The sequence below is a fragment of the Oncorhynchus nerka genome, linkage group LG11 (genome assembly GCF_034236695.1).
Source record: "Oncorhynchus nerka isolate Pitt River linkage group LG11, Oner_Uvic_2.0, whole genome shotgun sequence".
Lineage (NCBI taxonomy): Eukaryota > Metazoa > Chordata > Actinopteri > Salmoniformes > Salmonidae > Oncorhynchus > Oncorhynchus nerka.
Genome location: NC_088406.1, coordinates 8,519,533 through 8,543,901, shown reverse-complemented (window position 1 = coordinate 8,543,901; position 24,369 = coordinate 8,519,533). Strand labels below are relative to the sequence as shown.

The 24,369-nt window shown below is 45.6% G+C and overlaps 1 protein-coding gene across 1 annotated transcript; it reads left to right on the top strand.

Annotated features, from left to right (window-relative positions):
- Positions 1–290: 290 nt before the first annotated feature.
- On the top strand, positions 291–24,093 carry si:ch211-167j9.5 (tyrosine kinase receptor Cad96Ca). The gene is made up of 11 exons (XM_065024188.1): positions 291–638; positions 769–861; positions 6,596–6,821; positions 7,402–7,540; positions 11,293–11,391; positions 12,241–12,401; positions 12,976–13,113; positions 14,764–14,875; positions 15,081–15,180; positions 16,447–16,546; positions 23,471–24,093. Exons 1-11 carry the CDS (start codon positions 598–600, stop codon positions 23,576–23,578), a joined length of 1,317 nt encoding a protein of 438 aa, XP_064880260.1. The 5' UTR covers positions 291–597; the 3' UTR covers positions 23,579–24,093.
- Positions 24,094–24,369: the final 276 nt, after the last annotated feature.

Below are 24,369 nucleotides of genomic sequence, written 5' to 3'. Positions count from 1 at the left end.
TGTACTCCTCCATATAGATCATATCATTCGTATTCATTATATCATTCACTGCCCATAATTGATCCGAAAAAGGTCACACGATACGGATAAGATCCTCAACATTTCGTGGACCTCGGTGTTCATTGTATAGATGCTGTAAGTGTCTCTGTCAGTCAGACAGCTCGGTCTCCGCGGCAGTTTTTTTTGTTGTTGAAAACCACGGGATGCTACTGTGCATTTCCCCTCTGTGCTGTGTGGTTCTTGAGCAAACAAAAACCTGTCCTTCTGACTCCACTAACACAGGATATGATGTATTCCATTTCCTCTCAACGGGTGTCTTCAAAGGGGGTCTCAGAGAAAAGCAGATCGTCACAGTTATCGACAGAGAATCCTTCTGTGAGTCTAGACGTTGTCCCAAGTCTATTATTGGGCAGTGCCAGTTTACTTTTTTTGTGGGTTTTTTTTGTGCAGTGTGTTATGAAACAGATGTATCCTCCCCAAGGGGCCCTTTTGAGAGGACAAGTAGGGTTAGACGGGTAGATAGGCGGAGGTCTCTTTTTCTGACTCGTCACTGACATGCTGTCTGTCTACATGAACAAGGATGAGTAACTGGATGACATGATGGCCTCCTTGAACAATTCAACCACCCAATTCTCCAAGTGAGTTCACCTGAAATGGAATATGAGCCTCGTAATCTTATGTGAATACTTAGGTCCCGCTATGTACTTAACTTTCAGACATCTATCTTGCGTGCTTGTGTGTACCTAAAGTCTCGTCTGTCACTTCCAGCATGAAGTTGGACCTACCTCATTACGTCCTCATCGGGGTGTGTCTGCTCACCGTCCTGGTTTTCATAGTGCTGGGGACTCTGTGGCTCAAAAAGTAAGACGGCTCACCTCAATGGGTTTGTGAGAAATGTTCTGTATTCTACTCTTCGATTAAACATTGCGGTTTGAAGTTACATGAGCCTCTGTCAGCTAGTACTGTTGGGGCGCGGAGAAAAGAAAAGCTGTGTAGACTTAGAGACTGTAGATATAATAATAATAATAATAGGTATAAGAGGAGCTTCAGAAGGAGCCAAGCACCATCTCCCAACAACTGCAAATTAACAACCTTAAGCAATTTTGGAATTTAAATTAATAAGTGGGGTTAGATAAAAAAAAGTTGAAGAATTGAAATCATACTGGAAAATGGTGAACTATATATATATATTTCCATTGATCGTTAATTCTCTATTGACCTCTAGTCCTCTGCGTTGTGTATTATCTTAAATTATTCATACACTCCCCCCTAGACCATTTTATATATATATATACACACATACACACACACAGTGGGGAGAACAAGTATTTGATACACTGCCGATTTTGCAGGTTTTCCTACTTACAAAGCATGTAGAGGTCTGTCATTTTTATCATAGGTACACTTCAACTGTGAGAGACGGAATCTAAAAAATCCAGAAAATAACATTGTATGATTTTTAAGTCATTAATTTGCATTTTATTGCAGGACATAAGTATTTGATCACCTACCAACCAGTAAGAATTCCGGCTCGCACAGACCTGTTAGTTTTTCTTTAAGAATCCCTCCTGTTCTCCACTCATTACCTGTATTAACTGCACCTGTTTGAACTCTTTACCTGTATAAAAGACACCTGTCCACACACTCAATCAAACATACTCCAACCTCCCCACAATGGCCAAGACCAGAGAGCTGTGTATGGACATCAGGGTTAAAATTGTAGACCTGCACAAGACTGGGATGGGCTACAGGACAATAGGCAAGCAGCTTGGTGAGAAGGCAACAACTGTTGGCGCAATTATTAGAAAATGGAAGAAGTTCAAGATGACAGTCAATCACCCTCAGTCTGGGGCTCCATGCAAGATCTCACCTCGTGGGGCATCAATGATCATGAGGGATCAGCCCAGAACTACACAGCAGGACCTGGTCATTGACCTGAAGAGAGCTGGGACCACAGTCTCAAAGAAAACCATTAGTAACACACTACGCCGTTATGGATTAAAATCCTGCAGCGCATGCAAGGTCCCCCTGAAAACAGGATGTACCTGAGCTCAATTTCACATTTCATAGCAAAGGTTCTGAATACATATGTAAATAAGGTTCTGAATACATATGTAAATAAGGTTCTGAATACATATGTAAATAAGGTTCTGAATACATATGTAAATAAGGTTCTGAATACATATGTAAATAAGGTTCTGAATACATATGTAAATAAGGTTCTGAATACATATGTAAATAAGGTTCTGAATACATATGTAAATAAGGTTCTGAATACATATGTAAATAAGTTCTGAATACATATGTAAATAAGGTTCTGAATACATATGTAAATAAGGTTCTGAATACATATGTAAATAAGGTTCTGAATACATATGTAAATAAGGTTCTGAATACATATGTAAATAAGGTTCTGAATACATATGTAAATAAGGTTCTGAATACATATGTAAATAAGGTTCTGAATACATATGTAAATAAGGTTCTGAATACATATGTAAATAAGGTTCTGAATACATATGTAAATAAGGTTCTGAATACATATGTAAATAAGGTTCTGAATACATATGTAAATAAGGTTCTGAATACATATGTAAATAAGGTTCTGAATACATATGTAAATAAGGTTCTGAATACATATGTAAATAAGGTTCTGAATACATATGTAAATAAGGTTCTGAATACATATGTAAATAAGGTTCTGAATACATATGTAAATAAGGTATTTCTGTTTTTAATTTTTAAATGTTGTGTGTAGATTACTGAGTACTTTAAAAAGATCAGTTTTAGAATAAGGCTGTAACGTAACAAAATTTGGAAAAATTCAAGGGGTCTGAATACTTTCCTAGTGAACTGTATAAATATTATCGATTTCATGAACCTTTATTTCTAAGGCTCTATATATTAATATGGGCTGCTATTTTCAGTCCTTTCCTGGGTAGCTTATCAGAGATAGACATAATTCGGAAAAGAGCTAACAAAGCAAGAGAACATTTTTTACATTCAACAGTCCATTAATCAATTGGTGTGTGTGTGTGTGTGTGTGTGTGTGCTGTGGGGGTGAAGCTACGAATCCATAGGCTTGGAAGTCAGACCCCTTCAAGGCTTCTGGGAGGGAGAGCGGACAATGAGCCTGTTATAGCAGATGTAAGCAATGTCCCCACGCGCTCTGGCAGCTTTCTTGGCTGGGATAAGTTTGTTCCTCTTCTGGCGCACAGCGTCAGGATAGTCCTCATTAAGGAAAATATACGGCCTCTCAAGTTCTTAGCTCTTTCCAGAACAGCTACACTACCTTGTCCTTGAACCTCAGGAACTTGACCACTATCGACCTGGGCCTGTCACCTGGGTCGGATGTGGGTTTTGCAGTCCTGTGGGCTAGCTCCACCTCAATCTTCCTGTGGTCCATCTTCAATTTCTCAGAGATAATTTCCCTCACTTTGTCCTCAGACTCCGTCCAGGTCTCATGTGGAGATTCTGCAATTCCGTCCACAACCACGTTGTTCTGCCTTGATTGTCCCTCGAGATAATCAAATGTATCCGTCATTGTAATCCTGGATTCACACACACACACAACTGATGTCCTCTCTCAAATGACTTAAAGGTTGCAGTCATATTGCCGTTCTCCTGTTTAAACTCATCGAGCTGAGACCCTGGGAGAACATCTGACCCTGGGAGAACATCTGACCCTGTGAGAACATCTGACCCTGGGAGAACATCTGACCCTGGGAGAACAGCTGGCCCTGGGAGAACTGCAAACTGTTCTTCAGGTCCTGGACCTCTCTGGTCAGGTCGTCCATTCTTTTATTAGGTGACTCCATCAGTATTTGGACAAAACACTTGAAGCTATTTTCTTGTTGTTGTAACAACTGCTTCTAGGACTCTTTTTGTTCGTTTAAAAGATCCTTCCCCTGTGATAGAGAGACACCACTGTCCTCAACGATACTCCCACCGGCATTGGTCTTTGTCATGGTAGTTAGCAACGTACAGTACCAGTCAAAGGTTTAGACACCTACTCATTCAAAGGTTTTTCTTTATTTTTTACTATTTTCTACATTGTAGAATAATAGTGAAGACATCAAAACTATGAAATAACACGTATGGAGTCATGTAGTAACCAAAAAAAAGAGTTAACCCACTGTTCCCCGGTCTTAAATAAGCATTTGTTCTTAACTGACTTGCCTCGTTAAATAAAAGTCACTTGGAATAAATTTCAGTTAACAGGTGTGCTTTGTTATAAGTTAATTTGGGGGATTTCTTTCCTTTCACAATGTCTTTGGGCCAAGGAAAGGAAGAACCAGAGTTACCTCTGCTGCAGAGGATAAGTTCATTGGAGTTACCAGCCTCAGAAATTGCAGCCCAAATAAATGATTCACAGAGATCAAGTAACAGACACATCTTAACATCAACTATTCAGAGGAGACTGTGTGAATCAGGTCTTCATGGTCAAATTGCTACAAAGAAACCACTACTAAAGGACACCAATGAGAAGAAGAGACTTGCTTGGGCCAAGAAAAACGAGCAATGGACATTAGACTGGTTGAAATCTGTCCTTTGGTCTGATGGGTCCAAATTTGAGATTTTTGGTTCCAACCGCCATGTCTTTGTGAGACGCAGATTAGGTGAACCGATAATCTCTGCGTGTGTGGTTCCCACACACATGGAGGAGGTGTGGAGGTGCTTTGCTAGTGACACTGTCAGGATTTATTTAGAATTCAAGGCACACTTAACCAGCATGTCTACCACAGTATCAAATCAAATGTATTTATAAAGCCCTTCGTACATCAGCTGATATCTCAAAGTGCTGTACAGAAACCCAGCCTAAAACCCCAAACAGCAAGCAATGCAGGTGTAGAAGTATTCTGCAGCGATACGCCATCCCATCTGGTTAGCGCTTAGTGGGACTATCATTTGTTTTACAACAATGACCCAAAACACCTCCAGGCTGTTTAAGGGCTATTTGTCCAAGAAGGAGAGTGGTGGAGTGCTGCATCAGATGACCTGGCCTTCACAATCACCCGACCTCAAACCAACTGAGATGGTTTGGGATGAGTTGGACCGCAGAGTGACGAAAAAGCAGCCAACATGTACTCAGCATATGTGGGAACTCCTTCAAGACAGTTGAAAAAACATTCCAGGTGAAGCTGGTTGAGAGAATGCACCAGTCTCCTGTGGACAGGTAAATGAGTTGAAGACCGAATGTTTTCCCACTCTGTTTGGAGTCAAACAAGGCAACATGCTCTTCCCAACTTTGTTTGTCCTTTTTTGTAAATGACTTGGCCCAGCAAATCAAGCCTTCTAACCTAGGAGTTCAATTATATGACACGACTTTGGGGATACTATTATACACAGATGAAAAAGTTCTCCTCCCACCCTTGAGAAAGGAACTCAATGCTGTATTTAAGGAAGCAGATCTACCACACATATATTTAGAAACAAGTTACGATGCTAACATGATCGAACACAACTTAAAACTAAGCTACAAAGACAAATGGTCAACGGACATAATGGCTAAAACCAAAACTCAGAACCTCCAACCAGATCAGATATCGCTACGATCAGAACCTCATGTCACCTTTCACCTTGTGTGCCCAGTTGAGAACTGTGCATGACCGAGTAAAAACCAAGACATGATGAGGTCGAAGGAATTGTCCGTAGAGCTCCGAGACAGGATTGTGTTCGAGGCACATATATGGGTAAGGGTAGCAAAACATTTCTGCAGCATTGAAGGTCCCCAAGAACACAATGGCCTCCATCATTCTTAAAATGGAAGAAGTTTGGAACCAAAAAGACCACAAAGACTCTTCCTAGAGCTAGCCGCCCAGCCAAACTGAGCAATTGGGGGAGAAGGGCCTTGGTCAGGGAGGGGACCAAGAATCTGAGGCCTTTATGGTAGAGGGGCCAGACGGAAACCACTCTTCAGTAAAAGGCACATGACAGCCCACTTGGAGTTTGCTAAAGTCACATAAAGACTCTCAGACCATGAGAAACAAGATTGAAAACTTTGGCCTGAATGCCAAGTGTCACGTCTGGAGGAAGCATGGTGGTGGCAGCATCATGGGACTGGGAGACTCGTCAGATTGAGGGAAAGATGAACAGAGCAAAGTACCGAGAGATCCTTTATGAAAACCTGCTCCAGAGCGCTCAGGACCTCAGACTGGGACGAAGGTTCACCTTCCAACAGGACAACGACTCTAAGCACACAGCCAAGAAACTCACTAAATACAGGTGCCACGCTTGTATCGTCATACCCAAGAAGACTCAAAGCTGAAATCGCTGCCAAAGGTGCTTCAGCAAAGTACTGAGTAAAGTGTCTGAATACTTATGTAAATTGATTTAATGCACTTAAAAAAAATTGGCAAAAAAAACAACATTTTGCTTTGTAATTATGGGGTTTTGTGTGAAGATTGATGAGGGGGGAAAAAACAATTAAATCAATTTTATAATAACGCTGTAACGTAACAAAATGTGGAAAAAGTCAAGGGGTCTGAATACTTTCCCAAATGCACTACACTATATAGTATATTTTCTGTGTTAGCCATTCCCACATGGACCGTCTGTCTATACACGGAACATCCTCACTTCTGGCTGTTGTCAGGTATCGTTCCTTGGAGAGGACCATTCGGGACCTGAGAGGAGGAAGGCCTCTGGGAAATGTACTTTCCACTCCAGACTCCCCGGTCCTCTCTCCTGCTTCCCCGAGCCCGTACCCTGTCACCTTGACAGAGAAGCTGGGGAAAGAGGACCCTGAGGAGCAGATGTCACTACAGAGAAACAAGAACAGGTCTGTCACGAACAGACTGCTTTGGAGGCCACCGCAACCGGTATGCATACATTTGCCACACACACCCGCGCATAGGACAATACACACACACACACGGGATCTACAGACACACACACACACACACACAGGCACACACACACAGACGGGATCTACAGACACACACACACACACACACAGGCACACAGACGGGATCTACAGACACACACACACACAGAGACGGGATCTACAGACACACACACACACACACACACAGACGGGATCTACAGACACACACACACACACAGACGGGATCTACAGACAGTGTGTATGGAGGATCTACAGACAGTGTGTATGGAGGATGTACAGTAGGTTATAACCATATTGTATATCAGAGGAGGCTGGTGGGAGGAGCTATAGGAGGACGGGCTCATTGTAATGGCCGGAATGTTATCAAACACATGAAAACCAGGTTTTACTCAGTTCCATTAATTCCATTCCATTCATTACAATGAGCCCATCCTCCTATAGCTCCTCCCCCCCACACACACCAGCCTCCACTGTTGTACACAGTTTAAAAAAGTATACAGAGTTGAGTAAGTCTATAAACAGTATAACAACCACAGGCGTGTGATTATCCCCAGGGTCCCCGCTTCACCAAGGCAGACCTCAGTCTGCTGCAGCTCCTCAAGGCAGGGAAGGAGGGAGTCTTCTACAAGGCCAGGATGACACGGGGAACCTGCAAGGGACACGGAATGTTCACCTGCAAGATCACCAAAGAGGGTACAGTAGGCTTACATTGTGGGTGTGGTAACTAGTGATGGCTTAGAGTTGTACTATTTCACACATCAAATCAAATTTATTTATATAGCCTTTCGTACATCAGCTGATATCTCAAAGTGCTGTACAGAAACCCTCAGCCTAAAACCCCAAACAGCAAGCAATGCAGGTGTAGAAGCATGGTGGCTAGGAAAAACTCCCTAGAAAGGCCAAAACCTAGGAAGAAACCTAGAGAGGAACCAGGCTATGTGGGGTGGCCAGTCCTCTTCTGGCTGTGCCGGGTGGAGATTATAACAGAACATGGCCAAGATGTACTTGTGTGTATAAATAAGCATGTGTGAATTGGAAAAAAACAAAACATTTGCATGTTCCAACTCTTCTAGAGGCCCCCTCGGAGAGTGGGGCCAAGGTCTGTATAAGGAATAGCATGTTATTTGGGATGTACACAAAGAGCCAAGGGCATTACGCTGAGCTTTTACAAGGAGAACATGTGCGCCTAAGTTGAGAAATGTAGGTGCACACAAAGAAATTTAGGGGCACAATGAAATATATTTGAGGTATTGAAGCTAAAAATCCTTAATTCTTCTAGGCGTACGTACTGGTGCTCCTAAATATACGTTCTAGGTCACACAGCAAAAATCCATATCTACCCGGATTGATTTGATATTGACAAATGTTCCACATAAATATTCTGAGGTTGGTGTGTTTTTTGTTGTCGTCATGATTTAAGTGACTATTGTGCTGTTGTTGCTGTTAGAAACACTTAAGGTTCCTAAGAGAAATTAATAGTTTTTAATAAGCAGGATTTCTTTCATGATTTTGTTTTATTTTGACTGGAGTAAGATTGAGTTTATCCCTGATGTGGAAACTGCCTGGAAATAATTTCATGATGTTTTTTTTTCTCCAAATAGTAAACAAACATGCCCCATTCCATAGGTTCAGGGTTAAAGCGTGGGATAATCCATGGTTTTCTTCTGAGCTGTCTTGTATTATTCACGATCGTAATCTAGCCTGGGCTTAAAGCAAGGAAATCATGTTCTGGTGCTGATTGGCTTGTTTTTAGGCAGCTTTGAAACAAGTGTTCTTTTCTTCTCAGGAAGGCCAAGTCTGAATATTTTATGTCTGTTACCACTGATAACCTAAATGATTCTAGAAAGTTTTGGAAGGCTTTTAAGTCTATGTCTGGTAACAGTAATGTTAATGAATTACTGTCATGTGTGTTGAAGGATTCTGTTGCTCTATATGACAAAACTGAAATGCTGAATTGTTTCAATGAGCACTTTGTATTATCTGGTAGGCTGCTTGATTCTCTGTCTCTGTCCAACCCTGTGTGGATGAACCAGTGTCCTCTGTCTCTGTACAACCCTGTGTGGATGAACCAGTGTCATATGTCTCTGTCCAACCCTGTGTGGATGAACCAGTGTCCTCTGTCTCTGTACAACCCTGTGTGGATGAACCAGTGTCCTCTGTCTCTGTACAACCCTGTGTGGATGAACCAGTGTCATATGTCTCTGTCCAACCCTGTGTGGATGAACCAGTGTCCTCTGTCTCTGTACAACCCTGTGTGGATGAACCAGTGTCCTCTGTCTCTGTACAACCCTGTGTGGATGAACCAGTGTCATATGTCTCTGTCCAACCCTGTGTGGATGAACCAGTGTCCTCTGTCTCTGTACAACCCTGTGTGGATGAACCAGTGTCCTCTGTCTCTGTACAACCCTGTGTGGATGAACCAGTGTCCTCTGTCTCTGTACAACCCTGTGTGGATGAACCAGTGTCCTCTGTCTCTGTACAACCCTGTGTGGATGAACCAGTGTCCTCTGTCTCTGTCCAACCCTGTGTAGATGAACCAGTGTCCTCTGTCCAACCCTGTGTGGATGAACCAGTGTCCTCTGTCTCTGTACAACCCTGTGTGGATGAACCAGTGTCCTCTGTCTCTGTACAACCCTGTGTGGATGAACCAGTGTCCTCTGTCTCTGTACAACCCTGTGTGGATGAACCAGTGAGAGCTGGTCAAACTTTTAGCTTTTTGCCATTCTCAGTGCAAGAGCCCTGATAAAGCCCTGAAATCCTGAGATCAGAGAGAACCTGCAGGTCTTGATCTTCTTGATCCCTGCTTTTTTATTAAAACTGGCAGCTGATTTCATAGCTGAACCACTTACATATCTGTTCAATCTAACCCTGGAATGTAATGGAATTCCAAAGATCTGGAAATCCGCTTTTGTCCTACCACTTTTAAAAGGGGGAGATCCAACTCTTTTAAATAATTATAGGCCAATCTCAAAGCTGTCACCACTGGAGAAAATACTTGAAACCGTTGTTAGTGAACATCAAAAATAGTTTTTATATACTAACTCTATGTTATCAATGTACCAATCGGGCTTCAGGAAGAAGCATAGCACAATTACAGCAGCCATGAAGGTTTTAAATGATATCACTGAAGCCCTTGACAAAAAAACAGCACTGTGTCTCACTCACTTTTGATATAGTTGATCATGCTATACTGAGACAGAGATTGTCGAGCTTAGGTCTTTCGGAGAATTCAGTTGCATGGTTAGCTAACTACCTGTCTGATAGAACTCAGTGCACTCAATTTGATGGGCTCATGTATGTTAAATTGTCTGTCTGTAATGGTGTGCCCCAGGGCTCTGTCCATGGTCCCCTCTTATTCATTTTATATAAATAATTTTGACAAAAAAATTGCTAAATGCGCAACTTCACTTTTATGCTGATGATACTGTAATTTATTGTTGTGCTTGGTCTCTCTCAAAAGCTTTCCAGAACATGTAAACTGCTTTTAATACTGTTCAACATAGCTTATCCTCAATACTGACAAAACTAAACTAATGGTGTTTTCTAAAGCAAGAAATAGACCTCTGAACCTTTCACCTATTACTACCTGTCAGGGCAAGGAGATTGAGGCTGTAACCTCATATAAATATCTTGGAATTTTAATTGATCATGGCCTCTCTTTAAATATTGCATATTCAACAACTTATAAAAAAATTTAGGCTGAAGTTGGGATTTTATTTTAGGAATAAGGCCTGTTTTTCTTTTGAAGCCTGAAGGAGGCTAGTATCAGCTACATTTATGCCTTTACTAGACTATGGGGATATTTTAATGCTTCCACTCAGTGTTTGAGATCAGTTGACACCCTTCACCATGACACTTTGAGATGTATTTTAAACTGCAAAACCCTTACGCACCACTGCACTTTGTATACTAGGGTTGGCTGGCCTTCTCTAGTCTATCGTAGGCTCAGTCACTGGTATACTTTTACTAACAATGCCATTTTGGGTTTACTACCTTGCTATTTGGGCATTTTTATTGTTCAGAAATGTGGTGGGTACTCTCTTCATTTGCTGGACTTTATCCTGCTAACTGTTCCAAATGTCCGAATTGAATTTGGTAAAAGGGCTTTTATGTCCTCTGTGCCATCGTCTTGGAACACCTTACAAAATACTTTTAAAGTGGAACAACTTGTCCCGATTGGTGTTTTTAAATCACTGATGAAGGATTTTGAGGCTGATTCCCTGACCTGTCAATGTTTTATAATTGAGTTTTTACTAGATTACCTGTAGTGATTCATGTTGTCTGTCTGTAATTGTGTAATGACTTGGTGCTGCCCATCTTGGTCAGGACGCTTTTGAAAAAGATATTTAAAATCTCAATGAGCCCTTCCTGATTAAATAAATATGCGAGTAAAACCCAGAGACTTCAATCTGGTTTTCACTAATAGCATCCATTTTGTCCTGCAGGTGTGACCCCTAAGCGTATGGAGATGGAGGTATCCATTATGAGGAAGCTGGTGCACCACAAGAACATTCTCCAGCTGCTGGACTGGAACACCACTGAGGGTAAGAACAGACAGCACCTCCATCTGCTGGACTGGAACACCACCGAGGGTAAGAACAGACAGCACCTCCATCTGCTGGACTGGAACACCACCGAGGGTAAGAACAGACAGCACCTCCATCTGCTGGACTGGACCACCACCGAGGGTAAGAACAGACAGCACCTCCATCTGCTGGACTGGAGAACCACCGAGGGTAAGAACAGATAGCACCTCCATCTGCTGGACTGGAACACCACTGAGGGTAAGAACAGACAGCACCTCCATCTGCTGGACTGGAGAACCACTGAGGGTCAGAACAGACAGCACCTCCATCTGCTGGACTGGAGAACCACCTCCATCTGCTGGACTGGAGAACCACAGAGGGTAAGAACAGACAGCACCTCCATCTGCTGGACTGGAACACCACCGAGGGTAAGAACAGACAGCACCTCCATCTGCTGGACTGGAGAACTACTGAGGGTCAGAACAGACAGCACCTCCATCTGCTGGACTGGAGAACCACCGAGGGTCAGAACAGACAGCACCTCCATCTGCTGGACTGGAAAACCACAGAGGGTAAGAACAGACAGCACCTCCATCTGCTGGACTGGAGAACCACTGAGAGTAAGAACAGACAGCACCTCCATCTGCTGGACTGGAGAACCACTGAGGGTCAGGAGAGAAAACGAGCTGAACTTCAGGGCTGCGTGCCAAACGTCACCCTACTTTTATAGTGTGCTATATTTGACCACTCTTGCTGACTGCATTATTTACATTGTCTCCATATAGAATAGAAAAAGTGCCACCTTATCTATAATATATTACCTACAACTACTACAAGCTGAATTCCAGTGTGTGTGTGTCCTCCCAGAACCCTATGTGTTGATCATGGAGTTTGTGAGCTACGGAACCCTGCGGCGCTTCCTTCAGACCCACAAAGACAATCTGACCTCTGACCCTGAGCTACAGAGCTTGCTCACCATCGCGTCCTATCACATCGCACTGGCCATGGAACACCTCCGATCCAAAATGGTACGTACCCAGTTTCCTCCTCCTCCCACTCATTTCTTATGACACCAAACTGCCACTGGCATTAACTGCTCTTGGACCAGTCAGTCAGTCAGAAACTGTTCTGGGGTCTGTGTTCCAGGTGGTGCACTGTGACCTATGACTAGTTCTTACAGACAGTAAACCCTTACACACAGCTACAGAACATCATGATAGACACAGTACAGTCAGAAAATAGTACTGTTCTGGGATCTGTCCTTACACACAGTGTTACATACAGTTCAGGTGACAGTAACTGTTCTGGGATCTGTCCTTATAGATGGTGTTACATACCGTTCAGGTGACAGTAACTGTTCTGGGATCTGTCCTTATAGATGGTGTTACATACCGTTCAGGTGACAGTAACTGTTCTGGGATCTGTCCTTATAGATGGTGTTACATACCGTTCAGGTGACAGTAACTGTTCTGGGATCTGTCCTTATAGATGGTGTTACATACCGTTCAGGTGACAGTAACTGTTCTGGGATCTGTCCTTATAGATGGTGTTACGTACCGTTCAGGTGACAGTAACTGTTCTGGGATCTGTGTTGTGTTTCAGGTGGTGCACTGTGACCTGGCCCTCAGGAACATCATGGTGAGCAGGTTTCCCTGGGAGGTAAAGGTGTCAGAGTTTGGTCTGGCCAGAGACCTGACCCGCATGAAGAGCCGCCACAGCAGTCGCATGAAACACCCACGGGTCAGACACACACACACACACACACACACACACACACACACACACACACACACACACACACACAGGTTTCAGTCACACACACATGGGGTTCAGTCACACACACACACACACACATACACACACGCACACAGGGTTCAGTCACACACACACACACACGCACACAGGGTTCAGTCACACACACACACACACACACACACAGGGTTCAGTCACACATACACACGCACATACACACACACAGGGTTCAGTCACACACGCACACACACACACACACACACACACACACACACACAGGAAACACCTACGTTGCCCTACTAAGTAAAAAGGCAGTAACTGATCATAGTGTGGAACTGAGGAAAAAAATACTTTTTATTTACCTTGGTTTCACAGTAGCTTTATACAGCTACTGCTAACATGGGCTAATCCCCAGTTACTGCTAACATGGGCTAACCTCCAGTTACTGCTAACATGGGCTAATCCCCAGTTACTGCTAACATGGCCTAAACCCCAGTTACTGCTAACATGGGCTAACCCCCAGTTACTGCTAACATGGGCTAACCCCCAGTTACTGCTAACATGGGCTAACCCCCAGTTACTGCTAACATGGGCTAACCCCCAGTTACTGCTAACATGGGCTAACCCCCAGTTACTGCTAACATGGGCTAACCCCCAGTTACTGCTAACCCCCAGTTACTGCTAACCCCCAGTTACTGCTAACATGGCCTAACCCCCAGTTACTGCTAACATGGGCTAACCCCCAGTTACTGCCAACATGGGCTAACCCCCAGTTACTGCTAACATGGGCTAACCCCCAGTTACTGGCTAACATGGGCTAACATGGGCTTAATCCCCAGTTACTGCTAACATGGGCTTAACCCCCAGTTACTGCTAACATGGGTTTAACCCCCAGTTACTGCTAACATGGGCTTAACCCCCAGTTACTGCTAACATGGGTTTAACCCCCAGTTACTGCTAACATGGGTTTAACCCCCAGTTACTGCTAACATGGGCTTAACCCCCAGTTACTGCTAACATGGGCTTAACCCCCAGTTACTGCTAACATGGGTTTAACCCCCAGTTACTGCTAACATGGGTTTAACCCCCAGTTACTGCTAACATGGGCTTAACCCCCAGTTACTGCTAACATGGGCTAACCCCCAGTTACTGGCTAACATGGCCTTAACCCCCAGTTACTGCTACCATGACCCCCATTTTCTCCTGAACACAATAGAGGCGGGATACTTGTCCACATGATTAAGCATGTATTTAATGTAGCAACCCAAATGAGCATTTACTGCCTTTTAGCGTGGTAGGGCAGTTTTTTTGTTTTGTTTTTACCTTTATTTAACTAAGCAAGTCAGTTAAGAACAAATTCTTATTTTCAATGACGGCCTGGGAACAGTGGGTTAACTGCCTGTTCAGGGGCAGAACGACAGAGCTGTACCTTGTCAGCTCAGGGGTTTGAACTTGCAACCTTCCAGTTACTAGTCCAACGCTCTAACCACTAGGCTACCCTGCCGCCCCGGCTCAGATGACTGTACTGTAGCAAATTCATGGTAGGGGTGGGGGGTTAGACTTAATCTTAATCTGTGATAATGGTCTCAGTGTGAGTTTTAAAGGGTAACTGTTTCCAATGTGTGGTTATGTGTATAGGAACGTGTACCCCTACGCTGGTACCCCCCCGAGTACTTCAGAATCAACTATTACAGCTTCAAGGGGGACGTGTGGGCATTTGGCATCGTACTCTGGGAGATACAGACGTTTGGTGAGTTTCGTGTTCATAAACAATGGAAATAAAACAATGTCTAACATCATTTTACAAGCCTGTATAGTTGGCTACCCAGTGTCCATAAGGATGACAGGCCTGATATTTTGTATTTATCTAACTTTTTTTATATAAGAAACTAATTCTAAATTCAATGTAATTATAACACCTTGGACATAACACAGTGGGTGCTTGTGGTTCCCAGGCACCTTACCATACCATGACTTGGAGACACCAGAGGCCGTCGTCTATCACATCTGTGCCGGTCTCAAGAACAAAGACCCCGAGGGCTGCAGGCCAGAGATGTAAGTGGCCGTGACATCACTGATGTTGTATCACAGACTGCATCACAACCGGCTGGTGATTGGGAGTCCCATAGGGCGGAGTACAATTGGCCCAGCGTCGTCCGGGTTTGGCCGGTGTAGGCCGTCATTGTAAATAAGAATTTGTTCTTAACTGACTTGCCGAGTTAAATTAAATAAGTAAACATATTTGATAGTGTTGTGGTTACAACAGCGACGGGGTCATGTTCAGTAGGGCACAAAACAAAACTGTGTTCTTATTGGACAAGTTTAGGTAGGACCTCTATTTAACCCTAACCCTTATTGTACACGTTTAGGTAGGAGCTCTATTTAACCCTAACCCTTATTGTCCATGTTTAGGTAGGACCTCTATTTAACCCTAACCCTTATTGTCCATGTTTAGGTAGGACCTCTATTTAACCCTAACCCTTATTGTACACGTTTAGGTAGGAGCTCTATTTAACCCTAACCCTTATTGTCCATGTTTAGGTAGGACCTCTATTTAACCCTAACCCTTATTGTCCATGTTTAGGTAGGACCTCTATTTAACCCTAACCCTTATTGTACACGTTTAGGTAGGACCTCTATTTAACCCTAACCCTTATTGTACAAGTTCTGGTAGGACCTCTTTATTTAACCCTAACCCTTATTGGACAAATTTAGATAGAACCTCTATTTAACCCTAACCCTTATTGTACACGTTTAGGTAGGACCTCTTTACTTAACCCTAACCCTTATTGGACAAATTTAGGTAGGACCTCTTTATTTAACCCTAACCCTTATTGTACAAGTTCTGGTAGGACCTCTTTATTTAAAACAATGTCTCCTTCCTGAACACAACCCCTCTGTGGAATACTGGATGAAGCCTTGAGGTTGAATGTATTCTAGGGCTTCGTCAGAAATGGCTCCCTATTCACTACATAGTGCACTACATTTGACCAGGGCCCATAGGGGTGCACTATATAGTGAACAGGGTGTCATTTGGGATGCGAACAAGCTCTCTCTCTCCCTCACTCTCACTCACTCACTCTCTCTGTCCCTCACTCTTTCTTCCTCTCTCTCTCCCTCCCTCACTCTCACTCACTCTCTGTCCCTCACTTTTTCTCCCTCCCTCCCTCCCTCCCTCCCTCCCTCCCTCCCTCCCTCTCTCCCTCTCTCCCCTCTCTCCCTCCCTCTCTCCCTCCCTCCCTCTCTCTCTACTTCTCCCTCTCTCCACTTCTCTCTCTCTCTCTCTCTCCCTCTCCCTCTCTTTCTCTCTCCCCCTCTCAGACTGCAGTTAATGAAAAACTGCTGGATGGAACCCTACACTTCCAGGCCCTCCTTCTCAGACATAGTGAGAATCGTGGAGGACATCATGGAGAATGATTCAGTAAGCCACCTTCCATCCACCTCTTCCTCTGTGGAGTTCTATGACAGTTAAACCCACAAGCAATACAATCTTCTAGCCTTTTTGGATTCGTCTATAGCATTTGGTCACCAACCTTTTTTGAGTCGAGTTCACTGTCAAAAAAATGGTTTTTAAACATGATTTAAAAAAAAAACCATTAGCCTATGTAACCTATTCAAAACACTACTGTAGTAATGAGGTCTGTGCAGTAGGCTATAGGCCCAACACATTATCACCACATATTGGCTTTGATTGAATTGCCCTGCCAATGCATTGTTGTTCTTCTGAAACCATTTTTAAGGTTATGATCACACCGGTAATCAGCTGTTGTATTACTGGTGAGGCACCGCTTAGTGAGGCACCGCTTAGTGAACATTTAAATCATTAGCTTTATATTTTACTGGGCTGACGGTGCCTGCGTCTGATGGTCAGTCTCAGAGGAGAGAGAGAGCAGCAGTCTGATGGTCAGTCTCAGAGGAGAGAGAGAGCAGCAGTCTGATGGTCAGTCTCAGAGGAGAGAGAGAGCAGCAGACTGAGGGTCAGTCTCAGAGGAGAGAGAGAGCAGCAGACTAAGGGTCAGTCTCAGAGGAGAGAGAGAGCAGCAGACTGAGGGTCAGTCTCAGAGGAGGGAGAGAGCAGCAGACTGAGGGTCAGTCTCAGAGGAGGGAGAGAGCAGCAGACTAAGGGTCAGTCTCAGAGGAGGGAGAGAGCAGCAGACTGAGGGTCAGTCTCAGAGGAGGGAGAGAGCAGCAGACTGAGGGTCAGTCTCAGAGGAGGGAGAGAGCAGCAGACTAAGGGTCAGTCTCAGAGGAGAGAGAGAGCAGCAGACTAAGGGTCAGTCTCAGAGGAGGGAGAGAGCAGCAGACTGAGGGTCAGTCTCAGAGGAGGGAGAGAGCAGCAGACTGAGGGTCAGTCTCAGAGGAGAGAGAGAGCAGCAGACTAAGGGTCAGTCTCAGAGGAGGGAGAGAGCAGCAGACTGAGGGTCAGTCTCAGAGGAGGGAGAGAGCAGCAGACTGAGGGTCAGTCTCAGAGGAGGGAGAGAGCAGCAGACTGAGGGTCAGTCTCAGAGGAGAGAGAGAGCAGCAGACTAAGGGTCAGTCTCAGAGGAGGGAGAGAGCAGCAGACTGAGGGTCAGTCTCAGAGGAGGGAGAGAGCAGCAGACTGAGGGTCAGTCTCAGAGGAGAGAGAGAGCAGCAGACTAAGGGTCAGTCTCAGAGGAGGGAGAGAGCAGCAGACTGAGGGGTCCGCCTCTCAACATCTCTCCTCCACTGACACTGACCAATAAAGGGGCACCGTCTTCAGGAAGTTTGCGAAACTCGAGTCGCACTGCATTATTTTTTGCCTCGTGCAGAAATTCATGAACAGAGAAAGTGAAATATTCTTCACTGTAAAAAAAGACTCAAGCCGTTAGTAACAACAAGACAAGCCTGTCGATACACTTTGCGACTCATTCATTGCAGCTGCAGTGCTTGTTGTAGCACTGAGTGGAAATAGGAAGAACGCTCATTTTATGGCTTATAAAAGTGTTGACAGTGCTGAGTAAAAAGGTTAAACATGAAGTCACTCATAAAAACAGCAGCTGTTTGCTGTATTCGTTGACATTTAATAAAAACAAATGTCGCCTTTATTTAACTAAGCAAGTCAGTTAAAGAACAAATTCTTATTTTCAATGACGGCCTAGGAACAGTGTGTTAACTGCCTTGTTCAGGGGCAGAACGACAGATTTCTACCTTGTCAGCTAGGGGATTCAATTCGGCGACCTTTCGGTTACTAGTCCAACGCTCTAACCACTAGACTACCTGCCTCTAACCACTAGGCTACCTCCCTCTAACCACTAGGCTACCTGCCTCCTCTAACCACTAGACTACCTGCCTCTAACCACTAGGCTACCTGCCTCTAACCACTAGGCTACCTGTCTCTAACCACTAGGCTACCTGCCTCTAACCACTAGGCTACCTGCCTCTAACCACTAGACTACCTGCCTCTAACCACTAGACTACCTGCCTCTAACCACTAGGCTACCTGCCTCTAACCACTAGGCTACCTGCCTCTAACCACTAGGCTACCTGCCTCTAACCACTAGACTACCTGCCTCTAACCACTAGGATACCTGCTTCTGACCACTAGGATACCTGCCTCTAACCACTAGGCTACCTGCCTCCTCTAACCACTAGGCTACCTGCCTCTAACCACTAGGCTACCTGCCTCTAACCACTAGGCTACCCGCCTCTAACCACTAGGCTACCCGCCTCTAACCACTAGGCTACCCGCCTCTAACCACTAGGCTACCTGCCTCTAACCACTAGACTATCTGCCTCTGACCACTAGGCTACCTGCCTCTAACCACTAGGCTACCTGCCTCTAACCACCTGCCTCTAACCACTAGACTACCTGCCTCTGACCACTAGGCTACCTGCCTCTGACCACTAGACTACCTGTCTCTAACCACTAGACTACCTGCCTCCTCTAACCACTAGACTACCTGCCTCTAACCACTAGGCTATCTGCCTCTGACCACTAGACTACCTGCCTCCTCTAACCACTAGACTACCTGCCTCCTCTAACCACTAGACTACCTGCCTCTAACCACTAGACTACCTGCCTCTAACCACTAGACTACCTGCCTCTAACGCCTAGACTACCTGCCTCTAACGCCTAGACTACCTGCCTCTAACCACTAGACTACCTGCCTCTAACCACTAGGCTACCTGCCTCTAACCACTAGGCTACCTGCCTCTAACCACTAGGCTACCTGCCTCTAACCACTAGGCTACCTGCCTCTAACCACTAGGCTACCTGCCTCTAACCACTAGGCTACCTGCCTCTAACCACTAGACTACCTGCCTCTAACCACTAGACTACCTGCCTCTAACCACTAGGCTACCTGCCTCTGACCACTAGGCTACCTGCCTCTGACCACTAGGCTACCTGCCTCTAACCACTAGGCTACCTGCCTCTGACCACTAGGCTACCTGCCTCTGACCACTAGGCTACCTGCCTCTAACCACTAGACTACCTGCCTCTAACCACTAGGCTACCTGCCTCTAACCACTAGGCTACCTGCCTCTAACCACTAGGCTACCTGCCTCTAACCACTAGGCTACCTGCCTCTGACCACTAGGCTACCTGCCTCTAACCACTAGGCTTCCTGCCTCTAACCACTATACTACCTGCCTCTGACCACTAGGCTACCTGCCTCTAACCACTAGGCTTCCTGCCTCTAACCACTAGGCTTCCTGCCTCTAACCACTAGGCTTCCTGCCTCTAACCACTAGGCTACCTGCCTCCTCTAACCACTAGGCTACCTGCCTCCTCTAACCACTAGGCTACCTGCCTCCTCTAACCACTAGGCTACCTGCCTCTAACCACTAGGCTACCTGCCTCTAACCACTAGGCTACCTGCCTCTAACCACTAGACTACCTGCCTCTAACCACTAGGATACCTGCTTCTGACCACTAGGATACCTGCCTCTAACCACTAGGCTACCTGCCTCCTCTAACCACTAGGCTACCTGCCTCTAACCACTAGGCTACCTGCCTCTAACCACTAGGCTACCCGCCTCTAACCACTAGGCTACCCGCCTCTAACCACTAGGCTACCCGCCTCTAACCACTAGGCTACCTGCCTCTAACCACTAGACTATCTGCCTCTGACCACTAGGCTACCTGCCTCTAACCACTAGGCTACCTGCCTCTAACCACCTGCCTCTAACCACTAGACTACCTGCCTCTGACCACTAGGCTACCTGCCTCTGACCACTAGACTACCTGTCTCTAACCACTAGACTACCTGCCTCCTCTAACCACTAGACTACCTGCCTCTAACCACTAGGCTATCTGCCTCTGACCACTAGACTACCTGCCTCCTCTAACCACTAGACTACCTGCCTCCTCTAACCACTAGACTACCTGCCTCTAACCACTAGACTACCTGCCTCTAACCACTAGACTACCTGCCTCTAACGCCTAGACTACCTGCCTCTAACCACTAGACTACCTGCCTCTAACCACTAGGCTACCTGCCTCTAACCACTAGGCTACCTGCCTCTAACCACTAGGCTACCTGCCTCTAACCACTAGGCTACCTGCCTCTAACCACTAGGCTACCTGCCTCTAACCACTAGGCTACCTGCCTCTAACCACTAGACTACCTGCCTCTAACCACTAGACTACCTGCCTCTAACCACTAGGCTACCTGCCTCTGACCACTAGGCTACCTGCCTCTGACCACTAGGCTACCTGCCTCTAACCACTAGGCTACCTGCCTCTGACCACTAGGCTACCTGCCTCTGACCACTAGGCTACCTGCCTCTAACCACTAGACTACCTGCCTCTAACCACTAGGCTACCTGCCTCTAACCACTAGGCTACCTGCCTCTAACCACTAGGCTACCTGCCTCTAACCACTAGGCTACCTGCCTCTGACCACTAGGCTACCTGCCTCTAACCACTAGGCTTCCTGCCTCTAACCACTATACTACCTGCCTCTGACCACTAGGCTACCTGCCTCTAACCACTAGGCTTCCTGCCTCTAACCACTAGGCTTCCTGCCTCTAACCACTAGGCTTCCTGCCTCTAACCACTAGGCTACCTGCCTCCTCTAACCACTAGGCTACCTGCCTCCTCTAACCACTAGGCTACCTGCCTCCTCTAACCACTAGGCTACCTGCCGCCTCTAACCACTAGGCTACCTGCCTCTAACCACTAGGCTTCCTGCCTCTAACCACTAGGCTTCCTGCCTCTGACCACTAGGCTACCTGCCTCTAACCACTAGGCTTCCTGCCTCTAACCACTAGGCTTCCTGCCTCTAACCACTAGGCTTCCTGCCTCTAACCACTAGGCTTCCTGCCTCTAACCACTAGGCTTCCTGCCTCTAACCACTAGGCTTCCTGCCTCTAACCACTAGGCTTCCTGCCTCTGACCACTAGACTACCTGCCTCTGACCACTAGACTACCTGCCTCTGACCACTAGGCTACCTGCCTCTAACCACTAGGCTACCTGCCTCTAACCACTAGGCTTCCTGCCTCTGACCACTAGGCTACCCGCCTCTAACCACTAGGCTACCCGCCTCTAACCACTAGGCTTCCCGCCTCTAACCACTAGGCTACCTGCCTCTAACCACTAGGCTTCCTGCCTCTAACCACTAGGCTTCCTGCCTCTAACCACTAGGCTTCCTGCCTCTAACCACTAGACTACCTGCCTCTAACCACTAGACTACCTGTCTCTAACCACTAGGCTTCCTGCCTCTGACCACTAGACTACCTGCCTCTAACCACTAGGCTACCTGCCTCTAACCACTAGACTACCTGCCTCTAACCACTAGACTACCTGCCTCTAACCACTAGACTACCTGCCTCTAACCACTAGACTACCTGTCTCTAACCACTAGGCTTCCTGCCTCTGACCACTAGACTACCTGCCTCTAACCACTAGGCTTCCTGCCTCTGACCACTAGACTTCCTGCCTCTGACCACTAGACTACCTGCCTCTAACCACCTGCCTCTAACCACTAGACTACCTGCCTCTAACCACTAGACTACCTGCCTCCTCTGACCACTAGACTACCTGCCTCTAACCACTAGGCTTCCTGCCTCTAACCACTAGACTACCTGCCTCTAACCACTAGGCTACCTGCCTCTAACCACTAGACTACCTGCCTCTAACCACTAGACTACCTGCCTCTAACCACTAGACTACCTGCCTCTAACCACTAGACTACCTGTCTCTAACCACTAGGCTTCCTGCCTCTGACCACTAGACTACCTGCCTCTAACCACTAGGCTTCCTGCCTCTGACCATTAGACTTCCTGCCTCTGACCACTAGACTACCTGCCTCTAACCACTAGACTACCTGCCTCTAACCACTAGACTACCTGCCTCTAACCACTAGACTACCTGTCTCTAACCACTAGGCTTCCTGCCTCTGACCACTAGACTACCTGCCTCTAACCACTAGGCTTCCTGCCTCTGACCATTAGACTTCCTGCCTCTGACCACTAGACTACCTGCCTCTAACCACCTGCCTCTAACCACTAGACTACCTGCCTCTAACCACTAGACTACCTGCCTCCTCTGACCACTAGACTACCTGCCTCTAACCACTAGGCTTCCTGCCTCTAACCACTAGACTACCTGGTTTTAGAAGTTTTGAAATCTCACTGTATCAACTTTGCTGTAGCGTTCTTTTACTCGTGCTGCGTTACTGCAGATACGGTAATCTGAGCCATCCGATTGGCCAGTGGTAGGTCCATAGTGCACTTGATTTGCTCCCCCTGGGAATGCAGTTTGTAACTACCCGGCGCGCAAGGCAGCTGAAACGGCTGCAACTACCACCAAAAGATAGGAACACAAGGTTTATCGTTGGGTTTTTACAGAAATGTTTGCCGATTTGAACGGTTGGTGACTACCGGTCTATAGGATTCTAGTTCAATGGTTGAACCTTTCACCTCTCTCTCTCTGATCGGATAGAATAGTGTGGTTAATCTCTCTGATCATGTGGTCCATCCCAATAGAATAGTGTGGTTAATCTCTCTGATCATGTGGTCCATCCCAATAGAATAGTGTGGTTAATCTCTCTGATCATGTGGTCCATCCCAATAGAATAGTGTGGTTAATCTCTCTGATCATGTGGTCCATCCCAATAGAATAGTGTGGTTAATCTCTCTGATCATGTGGTCCATCCCAATAGAATAGTGTGGTTAATCTCCTCGCCTCTTTACCTTCATCTGAAATTTAAAAAGATGGACTGACTATAGACAGTAAAACTTCCTGTAGGCATCCTGCGGGTTACACCTGTCCTGTGACTTTAGAACCACAGCAGGGGCCCCCACAGCAGTAGCATGATCCAGATACATAGACCGACTTGCGTAGGGCTTCTTTTTATTGAAGTGAACATCTCTTTGTAGGATTACGTGGATGTGGAGAACCCAAGACTTCTAGAAACGGGAGAGACGGACAGCCACGACTCAAAAAGTGTCAAACAGTACATCCCGACGTTGACAACTCAGCTTTGAGATGATGCTGTATCTAAACTGAACATATTCGATACCTGGAATTGATAATGAAGTCAACAATGTGAAGCTACTATCTCGTGGTCATTTCAAATCATTTGAAATGAGATATTTTGTTAATTATACATTTTCTTAATGGCGCTACTGCCACTTATGTAAATAACCTGTAAGAAGTAATAATGACTTGTATAATATTTCAGGAAATACAATTTTTATTCATTACAACAACAACAAATGGGGTTGTTTAATAATAACAGTGATTTATTGGCTGGGTCATCTTGGACCAAGGAGTATTAGCACTCAATGTCTCTGCATCCAAAATGGAACACTATTCCCTATATAGTGCACTACTTTTGACCAGAGCCCTATGGGGTAAGTAGTGCATTATATAGGGAATAGGGTGCCATTTTGGGATGTGCACAATGACAAAAGTGGAAGTTCTTGTTGAGCAGCTTTGTACTCTTAACTGCACAATGAATTTCCCTGCTGGGACAATAAAGTCTGAATTCAACAACCAATTGGGACTGGTCTCTTTTAATACTGTTATAAACGCAATGTAGACACACCAGGATCAGTAAACCTCACACCTTGGCCCCCTCAACAGGAGTAATTTCACAGTATGACTTTATCCCAAATGCCACCCTATTCCCTACATCGTGCACTACTTTTGATAAGAGCCCTATGGGCCCTGGTCAAAAGTGTTTTTCATTGTTTTATTTCACCTTTATTTAACCAGGTAGGCCAGGTGAGAACACCTTTATTTAACCAGGTAGGCCAGGTGAGAACAAGTTCTC

Excerpts from the sequence above, each read along its gene's own strand:
- si:ch211-167j9.5 (XM_065024188.1), top strand. The coding sequence starts at position 598 with ATGATGGCCTCCTTGAACAATTCAACCACCCAATTCTCCAA. Across the intron at positions 639-768 it reads TCAACCACCCAATTCTCCAA|CATGAAGTTGGACCTACCTC; the intron begins GTGAGTTCACCT and ends TGTCACTTCCAG. Across the intron at positions 15,181-16,446 it reads GAGGGCTGCAGGCCAGAGAT|ACTGCAGTTAATGAAAAACT; the intron begins GTAAGTGGCCGT and ends TCCCCCTCTCAG.